The following is a 26,615-nucleotide window of genomic DNA, read 5'->3' as shown; positions in this document are numbered from 1 at the left end:
ATCCTTATAAATGGACTATCAAAGTACACTATTTAATTATGATCTCCAGTCGTAACACCAAGTAATGAAACCCAAACCAAAGACCACACTGTACACATTGGTTTTTGTAAAACACGTTTATAGAAAAACATTGATAAAAAAAAAAAAAAATTGTACAAGTACACATGATTCTCAGACAAATACAAGTGACATAATTCACGTGTCGTAGAGTTATAAAAAGCTAACTCCTTCTCCGTCTCTCACCACAGGAGAAACTGAGGTCAGGAAGGGTCTTGAGTTGTACCCGACTTGATAGGAAACAACTCCAGGCCTTAGTCATAGGTTAAAAGGAAGTAGTGAGGATTTCCGAGCTGCCTTGATGGTGTAGGGTTGTCAGTCGCACTCCAAAATCTCTTCCAACTGGACAATACTTTCCTGCATATGGAAAATGGGAGATTAGAAATTGAGGGAAAATCAGCACCAGATGCCTGCTGTGGTCAGTGATGACTTCTGCCTCCTGGTGGTTGTGTTTGGAAACAACCTTTAAACTTTAGAACAGAGGGCGCCAATGTCCACATAAACAATGTTAAAAGATGGGTTAGCTTACAATGTCACAAACGTTGCGCACGCTTCAAAATGGGGCAGAAGTCCATGTGTTGTTGTGATTCTGGATGGCCAGAAGGCTAGCAACATTGACAAGATGCCGCCAGGTGGGGAATCGTACGTGGCTCGTTTCAGCTAGTTTTAGCTTGTTCTTGATACCATGTCTTGCTTTGAGGTGTTTTAAGTGATGTCCCTTCTATGCTAAATATGGCCAGAATTTACTAGCTAGCTAACCAACAACACAAAAATAGTGCTCATCGTGCAACTTTATATATGTTTTCAATAAACATTGGAGATGAAATATAGTTTACATGTTGTCAACAAACTAAGTGAACCCCGTCTGATTTGCCCCATAGATGCGCATGTGTCGGTTTTGTTGCTCAACAACCAACCAGTCTATACAACCAAACAAGTTACTCTTATCAAATACATGCATATATTCTTCATATATTTAGCTGTTTAGGAGAAATGGAAAACAAACGCTAAGCTAAATCTGCATTAAAATTTAAGGCTAACTTGCATTTTGCAAAAATATTTTAGAGATAGAGTTCTGATAGGGACAGGGCAATTGGAGCAAACACTCACCCATCCTCCATGGCTCTTCACCCAGGGGGCAAAGTTCTCCATATAGCGTTCTGCGTAGCCCTGCATGCGCTGCATCCCTGTTGCTGTGACGACACGCCGCGACACCTCCATGGTGACGGCCACTCGTCTCAGCGTGGGGCTGCTGGCAGGAGGCGGCAGAGGTGAGGGCGTGGCCTGTTCCTGGCTGGCGAAGGTGTCCAGGAGCTTGGCGAAGGACGGGTATGAGAGACGGTTCAGCGTGGAGCGCAGGAAGGGGTCCGACTGGATCTGGGGGGGGGCACACACAAGACAAGGGTAGGTAGTTAGTTAAGGTGTACGTAGTAGAAATGTAGGTTGTTCGTAATGGTGTAGGCAGGTAGTAAAGGTGTACATAGGTAGTAAAGGTGTACGTAGGTTGTTAGAAACTGTGTAGGTAGTTAGAAACTGCAGTGTCAGGTGATCTAGATCTAGTCCTACACCAGAAGTCTTACCTTGTAGTTGATGGCATCCCCTTCCATAGACAGTACCTGGACCAGCTGGCGCACCATTTCTTCTTTGTCAGGTTCTGAGGACAGGAGAGATGGATAAAAATAAAGAATAGCCATACAGCAGCATAGCATGTGTGTTTCCACTCACCAGGGGGAGGTTTGACCGGGGTGGTAGCAGGGCTGGGTCGTGGGCTGGGCCTTTGGGGTCTCTTCATACTGTGGGACCGCTGAGCAATCCTGTCCAGAGTCTCAGCCACCTCCTCATAGAACTCAGGAGGGTGTGCTACAGAGAGGGATGGGAGGAGAGAATAGTAGGAGTGTAATAGAATGGGCCTCCAGCTCTGGTCCTGGAGAGCTACTGGATGTTGCAGGCTTTAATTCCAGCTTTTGTTCCAACACTCCTGTTTGAAATAATCAACTAAAACATGCATGGTCTTCAGTCTTGACATTCAACTTAGAATCAGGTGTGTTGCAGTGTTAATTTCGTCAACAATAACTATGACGAAAAATAGTCGTCAACAGCCTATTGCCCCAGACAAAAACTAAATTACTATAACGAGACGCGCGTGCAAAAAAAAACTATTACCAATTGCTTTTCATTTTAGTTGACGAAAATATAACAAGACGAGAAAGTCCACGTGAGACTAAGAGACATTCACTTTGACATGAAGCTCATTTTCATCTGTTTTGTCCAAGCATAAGCATGCATAGCTGTGTAGAATACATAATGCAATCCTCTCATTGATCGATAACATGTTTCTGTTGCGCGAGCTGATTGAGTTGATCTGGCTCTCCCACACACAGCTCCCAGCAGTGGTGGAAAAAGTACCCAATTGTCATCCTGGAGTAAAAGTATAGATACCTTAATAGAAAGTTACTCAAGTAAAAGTGGAAGTCACCCAGTAAAATACTACTTGAGTAAAAGTCTAAAAGTATTTGGTTCTAAATATACTTAAGTATCAAAAGTATAAATAATTTCAAATTAAGCAAAGCAGACGGCACCATTTTCTTGTTTTTAAAATGTACGGATAGCCAGGGGCATACTCCAGCACTCAGACATAGTTTACAAAAGATGCATGTGTGTTTATTAAGTCCACCAGATGATAGGCAGTAGGGATGGACAGGGATGTTCTCTTGATAAGTACATGAATTGGACAATTTTCCTGTCCTGTTAAGCATTCAAAATGTAACAGGTACTTTAGCGTGTCATGGAAAATGTAGGGTGTAAAAAGTATGTTATTTTCTTTAGGAATGTAGTGAAGTAAAAGTGGCCCAAAATATCAATAGTAAAGTAAAGTACAGATACCCCCAAAAACCACTTAGGTAGTACTTTAAAGTATTTTACACCACTGGTTCCCAGTCACTTCAATCACTCGTCTGCCTTTCTTTTGAGCTGATGCACAGCCAGGAGACTTCAATTGTAACAAACTAACCATTTTGCTCAGATCACATCCAGTTCTATTTTGCCATAAGCGTTATTTTCATCTATGGCAATAGCGAGTTGCGGTTGCTTTTTAAGATTGGACAAACACATGATTTTTGCTGAATATTATGAGTACAGTAATAATTCTGGCATTGTTGTAAAGCTCATATTCTCCCCTTTTCAAGGAAGTCACTTATTTACCCCCCTCCGACGGTTATGATGGGGAGAAAATCAGAGCTAAATTATTTAACCTGTAGGCTTTATATCCTATAGCAGCCTATGGTTAATTACATGTAAGGCTGGCATTGGTTACAATGTTGCCAGCTAAGGTATACGAGGTGATTGATAGTAGACCTAGTTGGACAAGGCTATCTGAATGTGGACATGATGCACATAAGAGGTAAATATTATTTAAGGTCCCACAGTTGACAAAGCATGTCAGAGCAAAAACCAAGCGATGAGGTTGAAGGAATTGTCCGTAGAGCTCCGAGACTTGATTGTGTGGAGGCATAGTTCTGGGGAAGGGTACCAAAACATTTCTGCAGCATTGAAAGTCCCCAAGAACACAGTGGCCTCCATCATTCTTAAATGGAAGAAGTTTGGAACCACCAAGACTCTTCCTAGAGCAGGCCGCCCGTCCAAACTGAGTAATACGGGGAGAAGAGCCTTAGTCGGGGAGGTGACCAAGAACACGATGGTCACAGAGAGCTCTCTGAGATGGGAGAACCATCTCTGCAGCACTCCACCTATCAGGCCTTTATGGTAGAGTAGCCAGACAGAAGCTACTCCTCAGTTTAAGGCACATGACAGCCCGCTTTGAGTTTGCCAAAAGACACCTAAAGGACTCTCAGACCATGATAAACAAGTTTCCCTGGTCTGATGAAACCAAGATTGAGCTCTTTGGCCTGAATGCAAAGCGTCACATCTGGAGGAAACCTGGAACCATCCCTACGGTGAAACATGGTGGTGGCAGCATCATGCTGTGGGGATGTTTTTCAGTGGCAGGGACTGGGAGACCAGTCAGGATCGAGGGAAAGATGAACGGAGTAAAGTACAAAGAGATCCTTGATGAAAACTTGCTCAGGACCTCAGACTAGGGCGAAGGTTCACCTTCCAACAGGACAACAAACCTAAGCACACAGCCAAGACAACACAGTAGTGGCTTCAGGACAAGATTCTGAATGTCCTTGTCCTCCTGAATGTCCTTAAGTATAGCTGCAAATAGCAAGGGGTTCAAGTTGTGGGCCCACTGTGCCCCTTGGATGAGCTACCGCTGTACTAATTTTCAAGCTTGTCCAATATTAAAACTCAACATCGAACAGATCATGCAATGTGCTTTGATGTATTTTGGATTATTTTTAATTATGTACTTTAAAACGTCTACTTCACCAGAAACGCTAGACCGATTGGTACCAAATTTGGTATATAGCATCTATGTACTCATTTCTTCAACCAGGACTCCAGCTCAAACAATATGGCCACTATGAGCCAATGGTGTTCGCTGCTGAACCCCTAATAAATATGATAGTTTGAGGCAAACATTCATTGCTGCCGACTGTTCTGTTCCAAAATACTTACTGGGAGAGATGACTGACTGTTCTGTTCCAAAATACTTACTGGGAGAGATGACTGGCGCCACGGGTACTGGCCCTACGCCGATGGTCAGTGTGGATGGCCTCTGAAGACGCGTCTCATCCTTGTCTTTATCCTTTTCTGACTTCTTTTTCATGCTGAAGAAAGAGGAGATCTGGTTCTTCAACTTCTTTGCCTTTTTCTGCTGTTTCGGATCGTTCCCTTCTTCATCTGACATGGAGGAGGGGAACCTAACATCTTCCTGAGGTAATAGTAACAATGATGGATGTCATATACTGTATTAGATCAAATAATCACAGCTTTGTACATCATAACCACATTCCACAACTTATTACATTCCATAGTTTCAGAGCAGCAGTTTTGCTCTATGACCGAGGTGGTCTTGTATAGAATTTAAAACAGCAGCTAAAATCAGTCACAGGTCTTCTGTCTGACCGAAAACCACAACAAAACTCTTAAAATGGGGGAGTGGGATACCAGCTAATTACAGTACCAGTCAAAAGTTTGGACATCTACTCATTCAAAGGTTTCTAGGGTTCTACATTGTAGAATAATAGTGAAGACATCAAAACTAAGAAATAACACATGGAATCATGCAGTAACCAAAAATAGTGTTAAACAAATCAAAATATTTATTTAGACTTGTCAAAGGAGACACCCTTTGCCTCAATGACAGCTTTGCACACTCTTGGCATTCTCTCAACCAGCTTCACCTGGAATGCTTTTCCAATAGTCTTGAGGGAGTTCCCACATATGCTGAGCACTTGTTGGCTGCTTTTCCTTCACTCTGCGGTCCAACTCATCCCAAACCATCTCAATTGGGTTGAGGTCGGGTAATTGTGGAGGCTAGGTCATCTGATGCAGCACTCCATCATGGATGGCGTATCGCTGAAGAATGCTGTGGTAGCCATGCTGGTTAAGTGTGCCTTGAAATCTAAATAAATCACTGACAGTGTCACCCCACACCATCATACCTCCTTCTCCATGCTTCACGGTGGGAACCACACATGCAGAGATCATCTGTTCGCCTACTCTGCGTCTCACAAAGAGACAGCGGATGGAACCAAAAATCGCAAAATCAGACCTACGGACAGATTTCCACTGGTCTGATGTCCATTGGCCCAATCAATTCTCTTATTCTAAGTGTAGTCGTTTCTTTGCAGCAATTCAACCATGAATACCTGATTCACTCAGTCTCTTCTGAACAGTTGATGTTGAGATGTGTCTGTTACTTGAACTCTGTGAAGCATTTATTTTTCGATGCAATTTCTGAGGCTGGTAACTCTAATGTACTTATCAGCAGCAGAGGTAACTCTGGGTTTTCCTTTCCCGTGGCGGTCCACATGAGAGCCAGTTTCACATAGCGCTTGATGGTTTTTGCGACTGCACTTGAAGTATAATGTTTTTGAAATTTTCCGTATTGACTGACCTTCATGTCTTAAAGTAATGATGGACTGTTGTTTCTCTTTGCTTATTTGAGCTGTTCTTGCCATAATATGGATTTGGTCTTTTACCAAATAAGGGCTATCTTCTGTATCACACCTTGCCACAACACCACTGATTGGCTCAAACGTATTAAGGAAAGAAATTCCACAAATTAACTTTTAACAAGGCACACCTGTTAATTGAAATGCATTCCAGGTGACTACCTCATGAAGCTGGTTGAGAGAATGCCAAGAGTGTGCAACGCTGTCATCAGGGCAAAGGGTGGCTACTTTGAAGAATCTCAAATATAAAATATATTTTGATTTGTCTAACACTTTTTTGGTTACTGCATGATTTCATGTGTGTTATTTCATAGTTTTGATGTAATTCACTAGTATTCTACAATGTAGAAAATAGTAAAAATAATGAAAAACCCTTGAATGAGTAGGTGTGTCTAAACCTTTGACTGGTACTGTATGTGACATGTAATTTCTTAGTACATTTTAAATAATGCGTTGTGATTAACAACGTGGATCCATCTCACCTCGAGTTGGTCTCTGAAGAAGCCTGGCAGGCCTGGGTTGGTTCGGTTTGGTCTTCCGTCCTTCTCCAAAGAGCCACCATTTTGTGTCTGGTCTGCACCGCTGTCTTTAGCTGAGCGACGGAGGGGCAGGGTGGAGGGCCGTGGCTGCAGTCGTCTCTTAATGAGGTCCTTCAATCCGTGTTTCTTCTCCTCCACTGAGCTGATTGCTTCATCCAGAGAGTCCCAGCCATTGTCCGGCCGCTTCCTAGACTCCTTTGCACTGGAAAGAAGAGACAGGGGAGATGGATAAAGAGGTAGGATGATTGGATTGATTGCAAAAATTAAATACAATTGAAAAATAAAAGGTTAAAGAATATTGGGTGGCATTTTTAAAACATACAACTGGGATGGGGGTGAATGGCAGGGGTGTGAGGTGATGGGGATGACAGGTAATAGCCTAGATGGGGGGGGGGGACATTGTTGTTACCTGTACTTGTTGTGGTCTTTGTAGCTTCCCCCCACCGTCCCAAGCCGCTCGGTCGAAGGATTAGAGAGTGCGCTGCGGAGGAAAGCTTTCAGCACCAGACGAGTGTCTGCCTTGATCTCAACCAGAGAGATGGACGAGACAGAGGGGTTGGGAGATATAGGGTTGAGCGCATCAGTTGACATCACTGAGGGGTTGGGAGAGGTAGGGTTGAGCGCATCAGCTGACATCACTGAGGGGTTGGGAGAGGTAGAGTTGAGCGCATCAGCAGACATCACTGAGGGGTTGGGGGAGGTAGAGTTGAGCGCATCAGCAGACATCACTGAGGGGTTGGGAGAGGTAGGGTTGAGCGCATCAGCTGACATCACTGAGAGAGAGAGAGAAATGTTATTGGCCGACACCTGACCTTTTTTGTGTCTTAGTATGCAGTATAGAAACTCCTACAAGTGCATGTTTAAAGTCAACTCCAAAGGCATCCCCAACCTAAAGACACCAACCCTTTCATTAGTCAAGGGATTTGATTTGAACTTCCATCACTTTTATTGACTGACAGGCAGACTGTATGTAGCCTAGATGCTTCCACAGATGGGTTAGCTGACAATGTCACAAAAATTATGTGCATGTTTCATTGGGGCCGAAGTCAGTGAGTTGTGATTCAGGATAGCCAAAACTACAAGAAACTGCTTTGTGGGGAATCGTAAGTGACCAATTTCAGCTAGTTTCATCTTGTTCTTGATACCATGTCTTGTTTTGAATGATTTCATGACAATGTTAATATGGCAAAACATTTGCTAGCTAACTAACCAACATCTGTAACAATGTATTTGAGACAAAAAGTGCTCATAGTGCAAATGTATTTATGTTTTCAATAAACGTTGGAGAAGAAATATAGTTTACAGTCTGTTTTTCCCCATAGTTGCGCAAGTGTCGGTTGTGTTGCTAATGGAACAGTCTTTGTTTCTACCCGAATACGTCAGTGACAAAGACCACGGCTGATGCCATGGCACTCATAGGGAAGTGAAAGCAATGCCGTACACAAACACACGGCTGGAGAATCCAGTCTATCCACATTTCAATCATTCTACACACAAGAGTTCGAACACCAGTGTCGGTAACATTTACACATACATACACGTTTTAGTCATTAAATCTATGCAACCTAGTCAATCAGAGAAGTCAGAGTTCCTGAATTCCTAATCAGACCGTGTAGTCGTGGCAGATAATATTCACATTTTTGGTGACTAATATTCACATGGAAAAGTCCACAGACCAACTCCAAAAGGCTGTTGGAGCCATCGGCTCAGTGGGTTTTGTCCAACATGTCTCCAGACCTACTCATTGCCACAGTCATACCCTGGATCTAGTTTTGTCCCGTGGATAAATATTGTGGATCTAAAATGTTGTTCCTCAAAATCCTGGACTAAATCGGACCACCATTTAATTACGTTTGCAATCGCAACAAATAAACTCCTCAGACCCCAACCAAGGACCATCAAAAGACATGCTATAAATTCTCAGACAACCCAAAGATTGCTAGATGACCTTCCAGACTCCCTCTACCTACCCAAGGACTTTGGAGTAAAAACAAAACGTTTTTTAATTGGTTAACCACCTAACTGTGAATCTAAATTGAACCTTTAATACCAGAGCCCTGAAGCAAGCTTCCAGAAAATAGGAACGGAAATGGCGCTCCGTCAAACTGGAAGTCTTCCGACTAGCTTGGAAAGAGTACCATGCAATATCGAAGAGCCCTCACTGCTGCTCGATCATCCTATTTTTTCAACTTAATTGAGGAGAATCCAAAATGTATTTTTGATATGGTTGCAAAGCTAACTAAAGAGCAGCATTCCCCAAGAGAAGATGGCTATCACGTCATCAGTGATGAATTCATGAACTTCAATGAAAAGATCATGATCATTAGAAAGCAAATTACAGACTACTCTTTGAATTGATATTTTTCCATAACTCAGTTGTCCTGAGTGCACAGAACTGCCAGGACCTAGAATAAATGGAGACACTTAATCCTGTATGTCTTGACACATTCATGGCAATAATCATGGCCTCTGAACTTTCCAGCTGCATACTGGACACTATTCCAACTAAACTACTGAAAGAGCTACTTCCTGTGCTTGGCCCTCCTATGTTGAACATGATAAATGGCTCCCTACCCACAGTATGTGTATCACACCACTAAAAGTGCTAGTAAAAAAGCATGTCTTGAAAAAGCCAAACCTTGACTCAGAAAATGTTTTTGTTTTTTTAAGTAAAATATATACCATTTTTATTATATATATATAAAAAATGATGTGCATGTTTCATTGGGGCCGAAGTCATTCTGGTTTTACAGCCCATCATAGCACGGAGACTGCACTCGTGAAGGTGGTAAATTACTTTTAATGGCGCCAGACCAAGGCTCTGCATCTGTCCTCGTGCTCCTAGACCTTAGCGCTGCTTTTGACACCATCAATCACCACATTATTTTGGAGAGATTGGAAACCGTAATTGGTCTAAACAAGTTCTTGCCTGGTTTAGATCTTATCTGTCGGAAAGATATCTGTTTGTCTCTGTGTATGGTTTATCCTCTGACAAATCAATTATACGTTTCAGTGTTCCTCAAGGTTCAATTTTAGGACCACTATTGTTTACACTATATATTCTACTTCTTGGTGATGTCATTCAGAAACACAATGTCAACTTTCACTGCTATGTGGACGACATACAGTTGTAAATTTCGATGAAACATGGTGACGCCCCAACATTGCCCTCCCTGGAAGCCTGTGTTTCAGACATAAGGAAGTGGATGGAAGCACATGTTTTACTTTTAAACTCTGATAAAACAAAGATGATAGTTCTAGGTCCCAATAAATAAAGTGAATTGCTGTTGGATCTGACAATTAATATTGATGTTTGTACAGTTGTCTCAAATAGTAACTGCGTTACTCTAGACCCCGAGTTCTCTTTTGATGAACATAAAGAATATATCAAGGACACCTTTTTTCCATCTCGTAATATTGGAGAGAAAAAAGGGGGAAAAAAAGAGTGTCTAAAAATTATGCAGAAAAGCTCATCCATGATTTTGTCACTTCTAGATTAGACTACTGTAATGCTATACTCTCCGGCTACATGGGAAAGGGCACTAAACAAACTTCAGTTAGTGCTAAACACTGCTGGTCAAGTAGGTGGTTTCAGCCAGCTGGATTTAGGACCACGCAGACACAACAGAGCTTGCGGACAGGCTGTGTGAAGGCAAAGCTTCTGACCAGCACGGTGCTGCTGTCTCTAGCTGCTGTTTCTGTGTGTTGCAGTTTCTCAGAGTTGTAAAAGCAGAGCAGAAACAGGCTACTCTTTATTTGACTGATGTAGTTGGCAAGGCAACTGCTGTTTGACTTAACAGAAAAAAAGGTATTTATTCTCAGTGCTGATCTAAAAGTGTAACTGACATGTACTGTTAGCTAATGTTTCATCCCTTCTCGACTGAAGGTCTGTCTGAAGAGAATGAACTAGCTAGTAGTGTTATATAAATATTCATACACATAGCTCATATAAACAAAGACATTCCGTCGTAAGAACACATACACCCAGCCATAAGACTGACCCCCTCTTCCTTGTATAAACACACATCTCATCTCCCTCTACTGGCCGGTCCCAAGAGCAAAGGACTTTTGCTGTGCACCAATGGGGCCCGCTCTGGCTAGAGCAAGGCCCGCCTCCAACCCTCCGACCAGTCAAGAAGACCGAAACGACAAGACTCCACCTACTTTATTCTATGTATAAAAATGAATGTAACCGTAGTAGAAGGCTCTCTTTTTCACCTGGCTCCTTGCCGAGTTATGTGAACTAGGTCCGTGCACGTAAAACTGCGGGACAAGATATCTCTGACTCATTAAAACTGTCTTTTGTTACAACTGAAATCCACTCTGTCCAGCGTCCGTGATTTGGTCTCAACTCTCCAGTATTTAAACACTAACAGTAGCTACCACAGCCAGTTCAGCTCTGTGGTGTCTGCGTGGTCCAGTATCTAACAGCTGTTGTGTGTATGGAAATGTTTTGATGGCTTTTTGTCCCGTTTCAACAGAAGTAAATTAACTTGAATAGTTTGCGCCAGTTGAAGTACCATTAGAGCAAGCCAAAAGTTGGCTAAAATGAATCACACTAGACCTGAAATCAGACAATGAAACCTGCGGGCAAATGATTGAAAACCGATATACTAACGTTTGACAGCGCAATATGAGCAATATTTTATTTGAGTCAGTATACCAATGTAACATTATTGATCTGTCAGTTTCCCTAGGTAATTCCCTACTTTTCACACTGACACGGTATAAACAGCTCTACAGACTACACTGTCATGGTGCACAGTCATTGCACAACATAATGATGATGAATGGATTAGAGGTCGACCGATTATGATTTTTCAACGCCGATACCAATTATTGGAGGACCATTAAAGCCGATACCAATTAAAATCGGCTGATTATTTTTGTTTTGTTGTAATAATGACAATTACAACAATACTGAATGAACAATTGTTGTATCTTAATATAATACATCAATAAAATCAATTTAGCCACGTAAATAATGAAACATGTTCAATTTGGCTTAAATAATGCAAAAACAAAGTGTTGGAGAAGAAAGTAAAAGTGCAATATGTGCTATGTAAGAAAGCTAACGTTTCAGTTCCTTGCTCAGAACATATGAAAGCTGGTGGTTCCTTTTAACAGGAGTCTTTAATAAGTTTTAAGTTGTAGTTATTATAGGACTATTTCCCTCTATACCATTTGTATTTCATTAACCTTTGACTATTGGATGTTCTTATAGTATTGCCAGTGTAACAGTATAGCTTCTGTCCCTCTAGTTAGCACGCGTTAACTAGCTAGCCATTTCACTTCGGTTACACCAGCCTCATCTCGGGAGTTGATAGGCTTGAAGTCATAAACAGCACAATGCTTGACGCACAACGAAGAGCTGCTGGCAAAACTCACGAAAGTGCTGTTTGAATGAATGTTTATGCGCCTGCTTCTGCCTACCACCATTCAGTCAGATACTTATGCAATGCAGGACACGCTAGATAATATCTAGTAATATCAACAACCATGTGTAGTTAACTAGTGATTATGATTGATTGTTTTTTATAAAGATAAGTTTAATGATAGCTAGCAACTTACCTTGGCTTACTGCATTCGCGTAACAGGCAGTCTCCTTGTGGAGTGCAACGAGAGAGGCAGGTCGTTATTGCGTTGGACTGGATCCCTCGAGCTGACAAGGTGAAAATCTGTCGTTCTGCCCCTGAACGAGGCAGTTAACCCACCGTTCCTAGGCCATCATTGAATATAAGAATGTGTTCTGAACTGAATTGCCTAGTTAAATAAAGGTATTTAAAAACACAGATTGTTATGAAAACTTGAAAAATCTGCCCTAATTAAAAATCGGCTATTCCGATTAATCGATCAACCTCGAGAATGGACACAGATTAGAAGTCGACCGATTATGATTTTTCAAGCCGATACCGATTATTGGAGGACCAAAAAAAAGCCCATACCAATTAAAATCGGCCGATTTTTAAAAATGTATTCGTAATAATGACAATTACAACAATACTGAATGAACACTTATTTTAACTTAATATAATAATACTTCAATAAAAATCTATTTAGCCTCCAATAAATAATGAAACATGTTCAATTTGGTTTAAATAATGCAAAAACAAAGTGTTGGAGGAGAAAGTAAAAGTGCAATATGTGCCATGTAAAAAAGCTAACGTTTAAGTTCCTTGCGTGGTTCCTTTTAACATGGGACTTCAATATTCCAAGGTAAGAGGTTTTAGGTTGTAGTTAATATAGTATTTATAGGACTATTTCCCTCTATCCTATTTGTATTCCATATACCTTTGACTATTGGATGTTCTTATAGGCACTTTAGTATTGCATGTGTAACAGTATAGCTTCCACCACTCTCCTCGCCGCTACCTGGGCTCGAACGAGGAACACATCGACAACAGCCACCCTCGAAGCAGCGTTACCCATGCAGAGCAAGGGGAACAACCACTCCAACTCCAAGCGAGTGACGTTTGAAGCGCTATTAGCGTGTACCCCGCTAACCATTCGACATCGGTTACACCAGCCTAATCTCGGGAGTTGATAAGCTTGAAGTCATAAACAGCGCAATGCTTGAAGCACAGTGAAGAGTTGCTGGCAAAACTCACTAAAGTTCTGTTTGAATGAATGCTTACGAGCCTGCTGCTGCCTACCATTGCTCAGTCAGACTGCTCTATCAAATCATAGACTTAATTAAAACATAATAACACACAGAAATACGAGCCTTAGGTCATTAATATGGTCGAATCCAGAAACTATCATTTCGAAAACAAAATGTTTATCATTATCGCATATACCCTGACTGTGCGCAATGAACGCAAGAGAAGTGACACAATTTCACCTGGTTAATATTGCTTGCTAACCTGGATTTATTTTAGCTAAATATGCAGGTTTAAAAATATATACTGATATACTATATTCTGATAAATGAGGGAGTAAGAGCAGTCTGAATGAGTGGACCCTGCCGTGTCACAGAGCATTTTCATGCGCGCGACCAGAGATAGTGCCTTTCTTGTTTACCTTTTATATTGACAACGTTATTGTCCGGTTGAAATATTATAGATCATTTAGGCTAAAAACAACCTGAGGCTTGAATATAAACATTGTTTGACATGTTTCTATGAACTTAACAATTTGAATTTGTCTGCCTGTTGTGACTGCGTTTGAGCCTGTGGATTACTGAAAACGTGCGAACAAAACGGAGGTTTTCGGACAAAGAGAGACTATCGAACAAAAGGAACATTTATTGAATATCATCTGAGTGCAAACATATGAAGATCAAAGGTAAGGGATTCATTTTCTCTCTATTTCTGAATTGTGTAACTCTTCTACTTGGCTGGTTACTGTTTATAATGATTTGTCTGCTGGGCTATGTAAAGCATTTTTTAAATCTGACACTGTGGATGGATTCACAAGAAGTTAGGTTTAAAAATGATATTTTCTGAATTTTTATAATGAGTATTTCTGTATTTGGCGCTCTGCAATCTCACTGGATGTTGGCCAGGTGGGACGCTAGCGTCCCTAGAGAGGTGACCTACCCTAGGAGGTGACTTGCCTAGTTAAATAAAGGTGTAAAAAAATCTGATTAATCGGTCGACCTCTAATACAGATATGTTTGAATGCCCAGTCATGTTCATATAATCAGACAAATTACCGCAATTTAAGACCATTTATAGAACATCCTATATGCCTGTGAAACTGAATATCATACACTCAGAAATATAATTCCTCTGCTGGAAGTGTAAAACACAAAAGGGGACATGCAGTGCTTTCGGAAAGTATTCAGACCCCTTGACTTTTTCCACATTTTCTTACATTACAGCCTTATACTAAAATAGATTAAAATGATTCCACACACAATACCCCATAACGACAAAGCAAAATGAGTTTAGAAATGTGACAATTTAGATTTAAAAAAAATTGACATCACATTTGTGACCGACTGCCTTGATTCATTCAGTCTTGTGTATCAAAATTTGAATTTGTGTTTTTTACATCGGATAAAAGCAGAGACACAGAGCAACAACATTGTATATCATACACTGTATTTGAGGAACAATGGGAAAGTAATTCTGCTTTGAAAGTTGATAAACTTGTAACCTCACTTTTGAGAAAATGGCCTTTGAATGTTTTGGTACTTCCTGGAGAGCTCTTCTTTGTCTAAACCCATTCAGCATCGTTCACATCCTCTTAAGCCTTATCCCCACCCTTCTCTTTAAGGGTTGATCCGAGCATTCTGTCCTAACAACAACAGTCAAGCACCCAAGCTAACTGGCTAAAGTTGGCTAGCTACTTCCAGGCACAAATGAGAGAACAGCTCATTGACCATTTTACTCGCCCCATCAGAGCTGGTTAGGCTGTTTTTATGTTATCCAGAGCGTTGGTGACTGCAACTGTGCAGCGTTTACTGACACCGACCATATTCAACGGTTGTTATGCATTCATAAATCCGTCAGTTATTCTGCTCTGTAAATCGGAGTAGATACATTTACCATCTATGTCTATCAACAGTCGCATTCTATTGAAATGGTTACTTGCACAGTGTAGCCTTTTGTTAAGACGTGTAGCGAGCTAGCTAGCTGAATAATGAACCAGAATCCCAACTCATAATGTTACTGACCTGCATGAATCTGCAGGTAGCTAACCAACCAGCTTCATGTTAGCTAGCTAACATTAGGCTATAACTAGCAAAGAAAATGACTCTGAGATACAAATAATAAGATCATACACATAGATAGCTAGCGAGCTAACAGTACACTTTAACTAGAAATTAAAATGACTGTAACAATTAGAAACTTGGAAAATCTGAAAGTCTAGCTAGCTACATTATCTTATCCGTATAAATCATGGATGGACGCCTCTCCCTGTCATGGATGCCATGGTTGCCCTTAGTTTGAAGATGTAATCCGGAGACAGGTGTTTTCTCCATCTCCTTAGCTATCATACTCTAATTCCACTGATTTCAAAACTCGGTCCTCCAGAAAGTGGAGAGCAACACTTATATATTGTGTATTAAAACTGCATAAGTTTTTTAAGAACAGGATTACCTACACTTACTGACCAGCTCAAATTGACAGAAGCGTGCTATATGGCAGACCAATCCGAACTCATCTCCCGGCATGTCCAGCCCACTCATTAGGTTTCTGTCTTTTTCTGTGTTTAAAACAACTAGGCTCGTAATTTAACAATGTTATTTGTAATTACAAATGGCATGCAAGTATGTTATTAAAACCTGTTATGGCTGCGATCCCTGTACAGGGATCAACATCAGGAGAAATTTCAGAGTGACAACTAAAAATACAACGTCGTCGTAACATTAAACATTCTTGAAAATGCAAGTGTCTTACACCCTTCAAAAAATTGGAATCTTGATAATCAAACTATGTTTTTCAATTTAAAATAGCTATTACAGACAACAATTACCATGCTTTTGTTTGAGAAGAGCAATCAACAACAGAAACATTTTCCGCCATGACAGTTTTTACACATTCACATCTGAAGGTAAAATTATGACTTACATTCTGATATCTTGCTCTTATTTCTCTTCCTGAGGGTCCCAGTGATAAAATCCATTTTTATAGCTTAAAATGAAACATTTTGTAACCTGTTTGTGCCGTGAATTCCATCTCCATCAATTTTTTACAGAGCATTTGACGTAATTACACACAGTAAAACATTGTTTATCTAGTCATGGTTGGTTTCAGTGCATTCCTCCGGATGTTTGCAACACAGCCAAACGTCTTTGTTTTTTTTACGGGGAGTATTGACCGAAGTGAACTGATTTGAAGACAACGAGCAATGACTACCTGGCGCACCAATCATTTTAGCGAATCTTCATTGATGGACTGTATTTCTGCCCAATGACCACTGATCTTCTTGAAATCTAGCTGGGTAGATAGCCAAGCTGAGGTAAACGCCAGTATGTAATGGTTTTGGGTTGGAGCACTATTCCTTGTTTGATATTGCATTCGTAACGAACTCCATTCTCGCCTTGACGATCAGAGGAGTTGCTGTGAGGCTTGTTACGCGCAGCTTTATTTCGGGAAGTTGTATTTTCAACGATTTCATTGAAGATATCATGGCGAATAAATCAGGAAAAGCGAAGTCAAAGTCTAAAGTGAAAGTGAAAAAAGTGAGACAGATTTTTTGTTTGAGGAATCTGAGTGTTATGATTCAAACAGGAACTAAGTTTCTGCAAGGACAGGACGTACTTCTGGACGGGTAAGTGCTAATGCCGTTTTATGAAGAAAAAAATATATATATATATACACACACACACATATATACAGTGGGGCAAAAAAGTATTTAGTCAGCCACCAATTGTGCAAGTTCTCCCACTTAAAAAGATGACAGAGGCCTGTATTTTTCATCATAGGTACACTTCAACTATGACAGACAAAATGAGAAAAAAAATCCAGAAAGTCACATTGTAGGAATTTTAATGAATTTATTTGCAAATTATGGTGGAAAATAAGTATTTGGTCACCTACAAACAAGCAATATTTCTGGCTCTCACAGACCTGTAACTTCTTCTTTAAGAGGCTCCTCTGTCCTCCACTCGTTACCTGTATTAATGGCACCTGTTTGAACTTGTTATCAGTATAAAAGACACCTGTCCACAACAACAGTCACACTCCAAACTCCACTATGGCCAAGACCAAAGAGCTGTCAAAGGACACCAGAAACAAAATTGTAGACCTGCACCAGGCTGGGAAGACTGAATCTGCAATAGGTAAGCAGCTTGGTTTGAAGAAATCAACTGAAATCAGCAATTATAAGGAAATGGAAGACATACAAGACCACTGATAATCTCCCTCGATCTGGGGCTCCACGCAAGATCTCACCCCGTGGGGTCAAAATTATCACAAGAACGGTGAGCAAAAATCCCAGAACCACATGGGGGGGACTTAGTGAATGACCTGCAGAGAGCTGGGACCAAAGTAACAAAGCCTACCATCAGTAACACACTACGCCGCCAGGGACTCAAATCCTGCAGTGCCAGACGTGTCCCCCTGCTTAAGCAAGTACATGTCCAGGCCCGTCTGAAGTTTGCTAGAGAGCATTTGGATGATCCAGAAGAAGATTAGGAGAATGTCATATGGTCAGATGAAACCAAAATATAACTTTTTGGTAAAAACTCAACTCGTCGTGTTTGGAGGACAAAGAATGCTGAGTTGCATCCAAAGAACACCATACCTACTGTGAAGCATGGGGGTGGAAATATCATGCTTTGGTGCTGTTTTTCTGCAAAGGGACCTGGACGACTGATCCGTGTAAAGGAAAGAATGAATGGGGCCATGTATCGTGAGATTTTGAGTGAAAACCTCCTTCCATCAGCAAGGGCATTGAAGATGAAACGTGGCTAGGTCTTTCAGCATGACAATGATCCCAAACACACCGCCCGGGCAACGAAGGAGTGGCTTCGTAAGAAGCATTTCAAGGTCCTGGAGTGGCCTAGCCAGTCTCCAGATCTCAACCCCATAGAAAATCTTTGGAGGGAGTTGAAAGTCCGTGTTGCCCAACAACAGCCCCAGAATCATAAAACACGGGACGAGATGTTAAAAACTGTCCATTGTGCCAATAGATGGAATGCACTCGCATGAGATTTGCCGTGATGTTGACAGAGTGGCATGGGAGGTTTATTTCTTAGACTGGGTTAAGATGTCAATTTTGGGACACATCCTCAGTAGTGTGCCTTCGAATCAGTGGGTGTTTCGGCCTTTAATCACTAAACACTCTCATCAAAGGTGGCCAGCTAAAGGGTGATCAAGCCTTAGCTTGTGTCCCATGCCCAATTAAGATGTCCCACGGGACTATGCAAGGCAGGGGCGTCCTCTTCCCTGAGCCAGTCCTACAGCTGACCGCATACCTCATATGCCCTCCTCAAGTTGGAGGGATCTGAATTGGGTTCTCAGGTGGGGGTGGGGGGTCATGAAGTTATAGCCCAGCAAGGGTCCTTCCGTTTGATCCAGATCCACTGGCTGCCTCTTTCAGCTGCTTGAGAAACTGCTCTGACGGTCTGCCGCAGAGCCTGTCCATGGATTCCAAGTTCTTTCAGCAACCTGATGGTGGAAGAAGCCACGAATCCTCTGCATCCCACTTCAACTGGCCAGACTTTTGCATTCCAGCCACGCTGAGTTGCGTCTGCTGCCAACTCTGTGTAACGCAGTTTCTTACGCTCGTAGGCCTCTTCAACAGAGTTTTCCCACGGGACTGTGAGCTCTATGATGTGCACACCCTTTCGTGAAGGGGACCAGAGTACCATGTCTGGCCTAAGGTTGGTAGAAGCAATCTCAGGTGGAAAAATTAGTTGCTGGCCAATATCGACAAGCATCTTCCAGTCCCGGGCCATGGCTAGGTGTCCAGTTTCTGGCTTTGTAGGAGGATACTTGGGCCTTTTCTGTCCCTCCCGGATGAATGTTGTTGTTTTGACGGGATTGCTTGTTTTTGGAGGTAATGAATTGGTTGCACTCCTCTTGGTCTCAAGTGCTGCAGCCAGGCTCTTGAGGACCTGATTGTGCCTCCAGGTGTAGCGGCCTTGTGAGAGGCTGGTCTTGCAACCTGTCATTATATGCCTGAGAGTCGCTGGAGCTGGGCAGAGGGGGCAGGTCGAGTCCTCGCCATACCATCGATGTAGATTTTTTGGTGATGGAAGCACATCATAAACAGCTCTTATGATGAAGCTGATGTTGCTTGCCTCCATTTGCCAAAGCTCACTCCAGTTGATCTTTCTCCTCTCCAGGCCTTCCCACCGCGTCCATTGCCCTTGTTTAGCAAGAGACAGCCTTTGCACTTCTTGCAGTCTCCTCCTGTCTGCGCACCTCCTCGACCACCAGCTTCCTGCGTTCAGATGTTGTTGCCTTTTGGAACGTTGGTTTGCTTGCTGCCAGGCCAAAGCCTCCTCTTCCATGCTGGATATTCCCCACAATGTCTTGGTGTCTCAGGGCTGATGTTGCTTGCTGCACAGCCTTGGATGATGTCCATTTCCGTCCAGTTTGTAGGGGAGGTGCAGCCTTGCTAATGGTCTGGTCTTTGGAGTCCTTCAATGTCATCTGAAGTCTTACTTTAGAGCACTTGTACTCCTCCGTTAGACTTGTAAGAGGTAGTTCAAGGACCCCTTTGCCATAGAGGCCGATGTTACTCAAGCATCGTGGGACACCCAGCCATTTCTTCACGTATGAGGTAATGGTTCGCTCCATCTTCTCCACTGTTGTTATTGGGACCTCATAGACGGTGAGTGGCCACATTACCCGGGGGAGAAGTCCAAACTGTAGGCACCAAAGCTTGAGCCTCCCAGGCAGTAGGGTCTTGTTGATGTTCTCAAGACCGTCGGCGATGTCCTGCCTTACTTGCTGCACTGCACCCAAAACATCACTGCTCTAGAGGAGATCTGCATGGAGGAATGGGCCAAAATACCAGCATCAGTGTGTGAAAACCTTGTGAAGACTTACAGAAAACGTTTGACCTCTGTCATTGCCAACAAAGAGTATATAACAAAGTATTGAGATAAACTTTTGTTATTGACCAAATACTTATTTTCCACCATAATTTGCAAATAAATTCATAAAAAATCCTACAATGTGATTCTCCTCATTTTGTCTGTCATAGTTGAAGTGTACCTATGATGAAAATTACAGGCCTCTCTCATCTTTTTAAGTGGGAGAACTTGCACAATTGGTGACTGACTAAATACTTTTTTGCCCCACTGTATATACACTGCTCAAAAAACAAAGGGAACACTAAAATAACACATCCTAGATCTGAATGAATGAAATATTCTTATTAAATACTTTTTTCTTCACATAGTTGAATGTGCTGACAATAAAAATCAAAAAAAAAATATCAATGGAAATCAAATTTATCAACTCATGGAGGTCTGGATTTGGAGTCACACTCAAAATGAAAGTGAAAAACCACACTACAGGCTGATCCAACTTTGATGTAATGCCCTTAAAACAAGTCAAAATGAGGCTCAGTAGTGTGTGTGGCCTCCACGTGCCTGTATGACCTCCCTACAATGCCTGGGCATGCTCCTGGTGAGGTGGCGGATGGTCTCCTGAGGGATCTCCTCCCAGACCTGGACTAAAGCATCCGCCAACTCCTGGACAGTCTGTGGTGGATGGAGCGAGACATGATGTCCCAGATGTGCTCAATTGGATTCAGGTCTGGGGAACGGGCGGGCCAGTCCATAGCATCAATGCCTTCCTCTTGCAGGAACTGCTGACACACTCCAGCCACATGAGGTCTAGCATTGTCTTGCATTAGGAGGAACCCAGGGCCAACCGCAGCAGCATATGGTCTCACAAGGGGTCTGAGGATCTCATCTCGGTACCTAATGGCAGTCAGGCTACCTCTGGCGAGCATATGGAGGGCTGTGCGGCCCCCCAAAGAAATGCCACCCCACACCATGACTGACCCACCGCCAAACCGGTGGGTCTTACCATTTGCACAACAGCATGTGCAATTTATTGTCAATCAGTGTTGCTTCCTAAGTGGACAGGTTGATTTCACAGAAGTGTGATTGACTTGGAGTTACATTGTGTTGTTTAAGTGTTCCCTTTATTTTTTGGAGCAGTATATATATATATATATATATATATATATATATTCCATGTCAGATTATATTTTCAATTTTTTTACTCAAATGGAATGGAGTAGAACAGCAAACACACATGGCCACTGCGCCTGCTACTCCTCTTCATTTCCATATGAAATAGCCATTGGGTGCTGGGGGTGAGTACAGGCCCACAACAATGGCCAAAGTTGAATGGAACAGCACTTCACCTTAGTGACTGTTCCCTCTGCTCTATACAATACATATCTGTTTATTTTATGTGATGATAAAAGGCTCATACAATACAAATATTTTTTGTATGTTTTCTTTCACTGTGATAGCGACTCCGACTGGGAGCCCCCGGTGCCAAGCTGCCCGCTCTACCTCTGCCCCCAGATGATAATACAACAATAAAAAACAGAAAACGTATGCTCTTTCTTTCTCTTTTCTTCCAGCAGATCTACTGTGTTATATTCTCCTACATTCAATTAACATTTCCACAAACTTCAGAATGTTTCCATTCAAATGATACCAAGAATATTGATATCCTTGCCTCTAGGGCTGAGCTACAGGCAGTTAGATTAGGGTATGTCTTCAGGAGGAAATTGAGAACAAAGGAATGCAACCATAAAGAGGTTAAGGCACATGAAAGTTCACATGTTCCAGAAGGCATTTCTGCCCCAAATTTTTTTTTTTTTAAGTTTACCTCTCCTGAGAAGTAGTGACCCGCGACATACGCCTAGTTTCCTGAAACGAGTCAAATGTACAAAAGTATTTAGACCATTTACTCAGTACTTTGTTGAAGCACATTGGGCAGCGATTACAGCCTTTTAGTCTTCTTGGGTATGACGCTACAAGCTTGGCACACCTGTATTTGGGGAGTTTCGCAGTTTCTTCTCTGCAGATCCTCTCAAGCTGTCAGGTTGGATGGGGAGCATAGCTGCACAGCTATTTTTAGGTCTCTTCAGAGATGTTCAAATCGGGTTCAAGTCCGGGCTCTGGCTGGGCCACTCAAGGATATTCAGAGACTTGTGTGCTTAAGGTCATAACATTCGCCCCATTCTGAGGTCCTGGGCCCTCTGGAGTAGGTTTCAACAAGGATCTCTGTACTTTGCTCTGTTCATCTTTCCCTCGATCCTGATTAGTCTCCCAGTCCCTGAAAAACATCCCCACAGCATGATGCTGCCACCACCATGCTTCACTGTAAGGATGGTGCCAGGTTTCCTCCAGATGTGACACTTGGCATTCAGGCCAAAGAGTTCAATCTTGGTTTCATCAGACCAGGGAAACTTGTTTCTCATGGTCTGAGAGTCCTTTAGGTGCCTTTTGGCAAACTCCAAGCAGGCTGTCATGTGCCTTTTACTGGGGAGTGGCCACTCTACCATAAAGGCCTGATGGCGTGCTGCAGAGATGGTTCTTCTTCTGGAAGATTTTCCCATCTCCACAGAGGAACTCTGCCAGAGTGACCATCAGGTTCTTGGTCACCTCCCTGACTAAGGCCCTTCTCCCACCAATTCCTCAGCTTGGCCGGGCGGCGGGCTCTAGGAAGAGTCTGGGTGGTTCCAAACTTCTTCCATATAAAAATGATGGAGGCCACTGTGTTCTTGGGAACCTTCAATGCTGCAGAAATATGTTGGCACGGTTCCCCAGATCTGTGCTTCGACACAATCCTGTCTCGAAGCTATGGACAAGTCCTTCAACCTCATGGCTTGGTTTTTGCTCTGACATGCACTGTCAACTGTGGGACCTTAAATAGACAGGTGTGTGCCTTCCCAAATCATGTCCAATCAACGGAATTTACCACAGGTGGACTCCAATCAAGTTGTAGAAACAATGGAAAAAGGATGTACCTGAGCTCAATTTCGAGTCTCATAGAAAAGGCTCTGAATACTTATGTAAATAAGGTATTTCTGTTTTTTATTCTGAAAGCCTGTTTTCGCTTTGTCATTATTGCGTGTAGATTGATAAGAAATGTGTAATTTAATCCATTTTTGAACAGGGCTGTAACGTAACAAAATGTGGAAAAGGGGAAGGGGTCTGAATACTTTCCGAATGCACTGTATTTGCATATGTTATGATCTTGAGCTGGCTGGCTGAATTCTGGCAAAGAGTATGTTATTTTAGCTCAGCATGTCTAAAGATTCTCTATTTTTCCTGCTTTTGTTTGCTTGGAAATGTTGATACTGGAGACTTATCAGAAGAAACTGTTTAAGCTAGCATTTATAGCGGCAAAAAAAAACGCATGGCAGAAATGTCACATGTATTACTAGATTTGATTTATTACAAGATTAAGGGTATACTGTGCAACTTTCATAAGGTCTAGTAGGTTCCTTATATGGACTAGCCTACTGTATGACAAAGGGGTCTGTATTGAAAATTAGTTTTATTTATTTGAGCAGTCAAATATATATTTTATTTTTTCATGGCACACAAGACACCTGTTTTATTTGCGCCTGTCTCAGTGGATTAATCCATTGAGGAGGCTGCAGAGATGCCACGGTCCAAGAATATGAGGATTGTGGCTCAGAGGCAAGTCTCTCCAGAATGCGCTCTCTCACGCAATTTTGTGGGTATTCATTGTTTCATAGCAAACAGTGCACACAATTAAGTTATGTCAATCAATTACCCATTACATGCTGTACATCACCAATAGTAGCTTACATTTACAGTGAATTCCCATTATTTCTAATCTGCAATGTGTGTTTTGTTATGGTGATTTCTGTTAATGCATTAAATATATTATTAGTAGTAATTTACTGTTCGTTTTCATTATCGGAGTGGACATGTTTTTGTTTATTTCATTACATTTACGAGCTGTCAAATTATTAATTGTCTTTTGTTTGAAACTCTCCTGTCAATGTTGAGTAAGGACGCGCATCTGATTATGCATATAGACGTAGGACATGGCCTGCATGTAAATGTAGACCTATACATGTGCCCATTTGGGGATGTCTGATAGTATTTCTGATTGTCTTATAGTATTTCTGATTGTCTTAACTCACCACCACTAATGAGCTGTGGAGCTTCTCAAAGTAATGTCTCTTCACCTCAAACAGCAAGTAAACAAAGTATGTTTTTAGAATCAACTTAGAAAGACAATAGTTCCTCAAAGTATTTGAACAACATTTCCAGCTCTCTCCCTTTCGATAACCACTCGGCATGAAAGGGAAAAAATGTAATGCTCTGATCCAGTGGCAACGTCATAAAAATACCTGATTACTTCTTATCCTTTGCACATATAGTATACAGGTGTCCGTCCTGAACTCACTGGCATGGGAAACTGAGGGCCCAGAATATTTTATACAATGTTTCAAGTTCGCTAGCACGAATTTTGGGGGACCCAGTTGATACAACGTTTCAAGATAATTGCTGACAGGCCATGCGTAGCCAATGTGATTTATAGGATATTTATTTTTATCAGGATATTTTCTACCTGCAGGCTGCAATGTTTTTGTATGTTGGCTTTATGTAGGTTATTATTACATATTTGGCGATGTAGATTAACCACAGCCAATGATTTTGAGATACAAAGACTATTATAAATTGAATAAAACTGTTCCACAAATTGTGCATATGACAATCATAACTGGCACGCAGATTGGTATAAACGGCAAGATAAATTGGCACTTCAAATGGAAAAGGTTTCCGACCACTGATATAGCCTATTACCGACAACTTCAGGAGCGAAGGCCGGCAGCAGCGGGTGAAGGACGGTGGGGAATAGTTTTTTTTCCCTTTCTGGCTCCCTCGAGTCATGTGTGGGTCTTCATTATTTAATCATACAAGTTCAGTATGTACAGTTGATTTTGTTAAAACACACAGGGTGTGTCTATAAATGGAAAAATACACGTTTTAAAATGAAAGACCACTACTCTTGGTGGACCAATTTTTTGGTTTTGTTTTCGGGACAGCCTTAGTAGAAACGCAGGAAATGAGCTTTAGATGCACAAACAAATTCTGAGGGAGGACCCCATGCCCCCCACTTCTAAAACCAAAGTTGCGCCCCTGCTAATGGCTGTTGTAAATAAGGATATTACTTCTTCCAAGAACTTCGTGCCAGCATCTTATCAGACTGTCGAAACTGACACCACGCCCTCTCCTTTCTTTAGTCATGGCATGCTAGTATCAGTTCAGGTGGTATCTGTAGCATGAATGTTCACAAGGCTACACTTGACTTACTTCAGCTTTTCAAAAATGGAAATGTGCTACTCTACATTGGTCATCGGCACACCACTAATACCCACTGATGTTTGAATGGCTGAACACCGGACCGAAAGTCGATTTTCCCTCAAAATATGTGGCCACTTAAATATTAACACGTTACCTGTGGTGGTTCGGTCCTCACTGCTCCACGCGACGCCGAATCGGATTCCTCATAAGGAAAACTTTCCAGTGGAGTAATATTAACTTTTCTAAAATATAACTTTTCTAAAATATATATATAGTGCTAAGCGTTCGTCTCCTCTCCACTTCTTCAACTTCAAGCTAGCAACAGCAGGCTAACGTTACCTAGCTATCGCTGTAAGTTGTATTAATTCGATAGAAGACATTAAGACATATATAGCTAGCTAACGTTACATGTTTTTTATTCGCTTCCACTATTGTCAGTCCTCACAGACCGCTCTTCATATTTGTCTACTTCTTATCGAATCTTGCTAGCTACTTTTGTGGGTCAATTTCAAGTCAACCGCTCTTGACCAAATTAAACTCGAAGTTCCAACTTTCCGCATATCCAAACTGATTACGTCAAAGACAGTACAGTATAAAGATAGGCAGAGATTGCTTCTCCAATAGAAATCCCCGAACCCCACTTGAGCCTTGTTCAACTACAAGTCGGAACTAGGAAACTCGGAAAAGTAAAAAATGCTACAACCACAGATAGAACAATGAGACAGATATTTCACCTGACGTATAAATGTGAAGCACCCGCTTGGCGTTTCCACTCACTACCAAATATAGTAGTAATAGGAAGCCCATTGGCCGGCAGTGGGAGAATATAGAACTATATGGATTTTTGCCGAGATTCGGCAAATTTTCTCATCAATGAAACATTTGATCTCAATACAGTTTTCTGTCACCAAAACTAGAATCCGTGCTGAACAGTTTGGACAACGTTTTGTAAACTTTTACTCAAAATTACAGCTGTTTAGAAGGAGTGCCAAAGCGAATTGTGTTATTGCACACGCTCACTTCAAAGAGGCGTTCCCTACTAGAACGCGCCAATCGGATCTCGCTAGCTCGCACCTCCTTGCCTGTTCTGCTCACTATGACTAATTTGTTCCCGTTATAAACTGTGGTCTATCTTAGTTGTAAAAATCTTTGATAAAACTGGTTGTAAATATACATGTGCAGTGTTCAATTAATCAGCAAGTTGGAAATTAGAGT

General features: G+C 41.8%; 1 protein-coding gene across 4 annotated transcripts; it reads right to left on the bottom strand.

The window, feature by feature from the left end:
• Nucleotides 1–101: 101 nt before the first annotated feature.
• LOC139420968 (BCL2 like 12) lies at nucleotides 102–26,070 on the bottom strand. 4 transcript variants are annotated; one of them, XM_071171410.1, is made up of 8 exons: nucleotides 25,555–26,070; nucleotides 7,086–7,449; nucleotides 6,620–6,878; nucleotides 4,675–4,891; nucleotides 1,783–1,917; nucleotides 1,638–1,711; nucleotides 1,168–1,434; nucleotides 102–414 (listed from the first exon to the last, which is right to left on the bottom strand). In XM_071171410.1, the coding sequence occupies exons 2-8, from the start codon at nucleotides 7,445–7,447 to the stop codon at nucleotides 373–375; spliced, it is 1,356 nt and encodes a 451-aa protein (XP_071027511.1). In that variant the 5' UTR covers nucleotides 7,448–7,449; nucleotides 25,555–26,070; the 3' UTR covers nucleotides 102–372. The 4 variants fall into 4 exon arrangements, with proteins under 4 accessions (XP_071027511.1, XP_071027513.1, XP_071027512.1 ...); XM_071171412.1 differs by having other exon boundaries at nucleotides 7,086–7,359; nucleotides 25,555–25,969; XM_071171411.1 differs by having other exon boundaries at nucleotides 7,086–7,404; nucleotides 25,555–25,952.
• Between the last annotated feature and the right edge of the window lie 545 nt (nucleotides 26,071–26,615).

This window comes from Oncorhynchus clarkii, chromosome 12 (genome assembly GCF_045791955.1).
Source record: "Oncorhynchus clarkii lewisi isolate Uvic-CL-2024 chromosome 12, UVic_Ocla_1.0, whole genome shotgun sequence".
In the NCBI taxonomy this organism is placed as follows: Eukaryota; Metazoa; Chordata; class Actinopteri; order Salmoniformes; family Salmonidae; genus Oncorhynchus; species Oncorhynchus clarkii.
Note: the sequence above shows the minus strand (reverse complement) of the source record. Positions and strands in the feature narration are given on the sequence as shown.